A 6163-nucleotide genomic window follows, 5' to 3' on the forward strand; every position below is an offset into this window, starting at 1 on the left:
CAGTACATTTTTTTATTTATAAACATAAAGTGGAGCAATGGTCTCGTTAGCAGAGAATGACGCTCTGTGTTTGTTATAATCTAAGTGTGTCTACTAGTTGGTATGACATCTCATGTATAAATACTGTAACTACTGCTGTTGCACCTAAGAGCAAGCAATTCTTTCTTTTTTTATGTTATATGTGTCCATAGGCCAGTGGCTGTAACTTTCCTCTTCACCCTCGACACCACAGACTGCAGCCACTGCTCAGTGACCTGCCACCTTCAGAGGTTTTCGATGCGGTGGTCTGGTGAGGCTGTGGTGGACTACTTTGTCACGTGGTGCGAGCAGAATCATCTGCAGCTCAGCATGACAAAGACCAAAGAACTGATTGTGGACTTTAGGAGGACCAGGACCCTGTTGTGGCCAGTGCCGTCCTCTATGCTGTTGCATGCTGGGGCAGCAGGTCAGGGGTCATGGACGCCAACAGACTCAGTAAACTGATCCAGAAGTCCAGTAATATTGTGTGGATGGAGCTGGACTCCCTTAAGGTGGTGTCGGAGTGGCAGATGTTGTCCAAAAAAAGGACAATGCTGGACAATGGCGGCTCGTCACAGGAGCACGGTCAGTGACAGACAGATTACCCATAATGCACCACTGAATGACACAGGAAGTCAATTGCTGAAAATAAGCAACTTTTCAGCAGAAATAAACATGTTTACAGCCCGGTGTATAGGGCTTCGGAGTTGACGTCACGCCGCAATGCATTGTGGGAGCGCAGCTCCATTTTCGGGGTCTACGATCCAAACAAATACACTGTATTGGAACGGCGACTACGACAAGAAACACGCTTAAAAGCAGCTCGAAAGAAAACGGACGGTATAGAGATCGATTGCGTCCAGAGGCGAAGCAGCGGTATTTGAAAAAAATTGAGTGCATCGCAAATCTGGACCCATACGACATACGGCAGTGGAGTAAAGACCCAGACGACTTACCGCCACTGTCCTACCCCGATATCTTCACCTATCTTGTTTGTGGAGTAAGTGCTTACACTGCGAACCAGTTTCGTAATTACAAGTCACTGGAGGCGCATATCCAATTTACAAATGGCTGGGTGCAAGATTTGGCTATTTTCAAGCCGCCAAAATCTGAGTACGTCGTCATTCATACTAAGGTACGTCAGCTGGAGTGCATCGAGTGACATAGCCATTTTCCACCCCCCACCATAATTAATGTTAAATCTTTATCATTGAACTGTTAAAATATCGTTATCATATTATGTGCCCATAATTGTATAGTAGATGCAAATTAACACATTGATAATCGGGCAAATTATTAACGCCAATCAGTGTCCTCCCTGTCTCATTTCATTTATTGTCTTTACATCAACCTTGTCCTTGCATGTTACAGGTACTGCACTCCCAAAGATTGAATGAACCTGCATTACGACCATGGGTAATTGTAAGCACCACAGGGAAGGTCGAAACTGCACACTGCACCTGTATGGCCGGAGTTGCTGAGACCTGCACCCATGTCGCTGCACTTCTGTTTAAAGTGGAGGCAACAGTGAGGATACGTGGCACAAAGACAGTCACAGATGAACCAGCCTACTGGGTTTTGCCGGGGAACACAACCAAGATACAGCCAGAGGTTGGCCATAACATTGACTTTACGTCTTCAGCAGCACAAAAAAAGACTCTTGATGAAAATATAAATGGACCGTCTGTGGTGAAAGGCAGAAGAAGCCGTCCTTCAAAAAGAAAGATTCCCTCTGCTACGTTTGAGGAGTTGTCACCAGTGTTAGACACACTTCAAAAACACAATAAAGCAGTGTGTTTGTCTGGATTGGAGAAATACTACACATCACACACTGTACAGTCATCCACATTACCACTGTCTCTGGCGTGTTTGCACAGCACAGGTGCACAGTCCCTTGGCCTTACCGAGCTACAACTGCACTGCGTAAAGTACATAAACACAGCTAAAGTAACTGAAGAACAGGCAGAAGCTATTGAGGAACGCACAAGACTGCAACACAAGAGCCCAGAATGGTATGTTTGGCGTGCTGGGAGGATCACAGCTTCAATGATGCACGCTGTGTTTGCCACCACTGTAGAAAAACCCGCCATTACTGTGGTTAATCGTGTTTGCTACCCTGTTAACTCTGTATGTAATGTGCAAACAACTTGGGGACTGGAGCATGAACAGGATGCTCGACATGCCTACACCCAGGTAATGTCAGCATGTCACAAAAACCTACAGGTCCGTATGTGTGGTTTCCTTGTTAACACGGCTTTTCCTGAAGTAGGAGCATCTCCTGATGGACTAACCATGTGTGAATGTTGTGGGAAGGGGTGCCTAGAAATTAAATGTCCATTTAAATACCGATGTGACAGCATTCAGGAAGCATTGAATGCACATGACAAAGACTTCTGCCTCGAATTGACAGCAAAAGGACTTAACTTGAAGAAGACACATCGCTTTTACTCACAAGTGCAAACACAGGTCTTTGTGGCCAACGCAAAGCACTGTGACCTCGTGGTATGGACACAAAAAGACATGGCAATTTTACGCATCTTACCAGATGTGCACTTCTGGGAATCACATTTAAAGAAAGCTCAGGAGTTCTTTCAGAAGGTGTGCCTTCCTGAACTTGTAGGAAAACATTTCTCTAAGCGAAATGCAGCCCCGTGTGGTCACAACGTTTTTTCTTCTGGTGTCTAGTTTTTTGTCAGAAGTGCATTGAAATATGTATAACTTGATTTCAAACGTGCAGCACTTACCATGTACCAATTGTCAAAGTGTGAAATAAAGAGTGCAAAGCAGTTATTTGTTATCTTGCTTTTATTATAACGTAATTTTAGTGAAACAAAGAGTTCAAAGTGATGATAAACTTTCGCTTATAGTATACAGGTACAGAAATGGTTACATAACGCAATGTCAATGTGTTCATACAGTCACACATACAAAAAACTAAAAAGGTTTTCCTTTTTTAAACAATTATTAATTAACAAGTACAAGTCTCATGTGTGCCTGGTTTCACTACCACACTGGGGCACATGTTAACCAAAACACAACACACCCTCACAATTTTATCAAGGAAGGTAACGTCTTCACCCTCACATGGAAGAAGAGAACGGATTGGCATGGTAGTATGTAGCATTTTGAATTTGTTGCGCAAACTGCCAATTACTCGTTCAACATGGATTCTTAGGTGTGCAATGGCTCGTGTATTTTCTATGTCCTTGGCATCTAGTTGACAGAAGCCCCTTGTAAATGCTGGGATCTTAACCTCCGCACACATCATTCCCACCGCATCTCTGATGTCAAAGCCTCTGTCAGCCAAAACTACATCCCCTGGTAACAGCTTGTTAAGTATGCCACATTGCTCTGTGATGTGTTTATCTGATGCACGGCCCCCCCACCCCTTAGAAATGAATGAAATTGCACCTTGTGGAGTAATCCCGATCAGATATTTCATGGTGTGTGTACCCTTGTAGTGTGAGTACGTTTGAGCACGAGCCTTTAAATTAGATGGTCGTTCTGTACGAATTTCAAAACAGTCTACAATGATGGCTACACGATTTCCAAAAGTGTCCGTAAATTGTGGTGGCATTGTTGCTTGCAAACAGTGCCTCTCTGGCCAGTGTACAAGTATTCCAAAGCGAGCATGCAACACGTCAATTGTATCAGAAAAGACAGAAGAAAGAGTTTTGTAGGAGACATTGAATAGATAACTAAGATGCTGGACAGGAAGATCAAGTCTAAGTCGCATAAGTGTGAGTAAAAGCATTTGGAAATGCGACAGTTTCTTTGATGCTGGTAGGAAAGCTTTTACATTCTCGAGCACGGACATAAAAATAGCAAAACAAGTAAAACCGGTGTAATATTTCACTTTTTCCGTGTCACCCTTTAAAAAGTTTTCATTCAGCTCTGTCTTGTCCAACTTTGATTTAAGCTTTCTGTTCTCCTCCAGCAGCCGGTTTATTTCTGCTCTGCTCTGTACACAGTGCACACAATCATTTGTCAGTTGTTGATCTTCTGTCTGTTTTTCTCTGATATCAATGTTTTCTGCATCAGCACCCGTTACCTCTGCTTCTACTTGTCCAGCACAAATTTGTCCCTCAGCCAAAATAACAAGGTTGTTATGGTGTTGCTCTTCGGTGGTGTCCATCTCTGGCTGCTCTTCTGTGGTAACTTCTGCTGAGGCTTCACCTTCACACTCTGCTGCTCCATTGTCAAAGCCTGTCCAATAAAAAGAGTGCAAATACACAAGGGAACTTTTAAATGGTTTGTATACTTTAGGGCCGTATGAATACTCAAAAATGTTTGTGTTAATTGACTAAGATCAACTTTTAAAATAAGAGACTGTGGCTGGGGGTGCGGTTGTCGTTTACCTCCAAATAGTACTTTATTTTGTTGACGTTGTGTTCGCCTCCTGTGACGGTCTGAATGTGATGTTCGGATTTCGGAGTGCCCCATGTGTAGCGTTGGTACCCAGTCTGGATTTGTTTGATCCATTTCATAGGCAGGCTTCCCTACAGTTGTGCGAAACAATTAGCGAATCGTTACATAGCACATATGTCTGCAAAGTCACTCCATTCGATGTTTGATCGCAATTTCTATAACTTCCGAGACCATCAACGGTAATATTATTCAGCTATAAAGTGTGATAAGAACATATTTAGAACTTACCGGAATGAAAATGTCGTGAGCACACCAGCTGATATCTGGAGACGTAACAGAACTTGATATCAGCTCGTCTCACGGCTGCTATCCAGGCTAGACGCCTTCGTTTGGTAACATCCGATACATGAGCTCCTTCATGTTGCTTCCAGGTTGGGAAAGCATAAAAAGACAATCCAACCTTATTCCCGTGCCGGTCGTAAGATCGAACATTGCAGCCGAGCACACAGCAAGTACGAACCATGGCTATGCTATCGCTCCTAGCTTAGACCCCCAAAATGGTGAATCGGGCCAAAATCCTTTCCACGCCCACCCCCGTGACATCACGCTCCGAAGCCCTATTGTTGAGGTAAAAGTTTGCATAATTAGGGGCGTGGCCTATTTGACTGACAGGTGTATGGCAACACAGGTGGTCCCAGGAGGGGACCTTTGTGTCTTTTTAATACCGTTATCTTACCAATGATGTCTTCTTTGTGGTTAATTATACTCACAGACCGTTCAAAAAGTCTAAGCTCGCTTTTAGTGAATGAAATTCTAGGATTTCAGTGTCTATGTGACACACTGCTGCAGTCTTTGGATCAGCTTATAACAAAGCTAACTACTATTAGCTGATAGCTTAGCATTCCACCCTCTCATCCAAAGACGGTCAAAATTGACTTCAGAAAACAAAACGACAGCTTCCATAAGACCAGCACTGAGGTTTCAAAATCCCTCCAGAAACCAGGGAGTGAAGACTTGCTGGCAGTGTTGGGAAGGTTACTTTTAAAATGTATTCCACTACAGATTACAGAATACATGCCCCAAAATGTATTTTGTAACGTATTCCGTTACGTTACTCAATGAGAGTAACGTATTCTGAATACTTTGGATTACTTAATATATTATCATGCTGTTTACAACTACATGAATGTGATTTATTACTATTACTGAAGGTCCGCGGCTCCGAACCGTAGTAAAGGGACCTCTGGCTAATACGTCGGGTTCCGTGTCGGGCTCGTAGCCGAAAAATAGCTTTACTTTGTTGTCTGGGTCAAGTTTGCTAGCGAGAGACAGAGAGAGGCGTTGAAAGGCTGCTCCAACGGAACTTATTGTTTCGGAGGAAAACACGAACACGGTGTACAGTCGAGTCTTAATAGCTTACTTACAACTGGGCTCGTCAGGCACTCTTCTTGGCTGCAGTGGTTATTATTATATTTACATGCTTCCAGCTCCCGTTTCTGCTCAACTCGTACTTTTCCACTCTCTTTTTTCTCCCTCCTCGCGTTCACAGACACATAACGGGTATGGCGGTCCATTCTCCCTGCAGCACAGACTACACTGCCCATGAAGCTACATTCTTTAGGGCTATGCCTGTAGCATTCTGCCTATTAGCTTAGCACAACAACAAAAAGGCGCTCTCTCACCCAGGAAACACACAGTCGCAGAGAGAGCGCGCGTCAACCTGTAACCATGGCAACCGTAACGCTGCCGCCTGGAACAACAGAACATAGCTGTCTAG

General features: G+C 43.8%; 2 protein-coding genes across 2 annotated transcripts; one reads left to right on the forward strand and one right to left on the reverse strand.

Annotated features, from left to right (window-relative positions):
• The first annotated feature begins 716 nt into the window (after window positions 1-716).
• LOC121815450 lies at window positions 717-2804 on the forward strand. The gene is made up of 2 exons (XM_042226554.1): window positions 717-1153; window positions 1390-2804. Exon 2 carries the CDS (start codon window positions 1483-1485, stop codon window positions 2701-2703), a length of 1221 nt encoding a protein of 406 aa, XP_042082488.1. The 5' UTR covers window positions 717-1153; window positions 1390-1482; the 3' UTR covers window positions 2704-2804.
• Window positions 2805-2922: 118 nt separating this feature from the next.
• On the reverse strand, window positions 2923-4831 carry LOC121815449. Its single transcript, XM_042226553.1, has 3 exons — window positions 4675-4831; window positions 4377-4517; window positions 2923-4224 (listed from the first exon to the last, which is right to left on the reverse strand). The coding sequence occupies exons 2-3, from the start codon at window positions 4498-4500 to the stop codon at window positions 2987-2989; spliced, it is 1362 nt and encodes a 453-aa protein (XP_042082487.1). The 5' UTR covers window positions 4501-4517; window positions 4675-4831; the 3' UTR covers window positions 2923-2986.
• Window positions 4832-6163: the final 1332 nt, after the last annotated feature.

Source organism: Haplochromis burtoni, unplaced genomic scaffold (assembly GCF_018398535.1).
Source record: "Haplochromis burtoni strain Fernald_Lab_line unplaced genomic scaffold, NCSU_Asbu1 Contig_217, whole genome shotgun sequence".
Lineage (NCBI taxonomy): Eukaryota > Metazoa > Chordata > Actinopteri > Cichliformes > Cichlidae > Haplochromis > Haplochromis burtoni.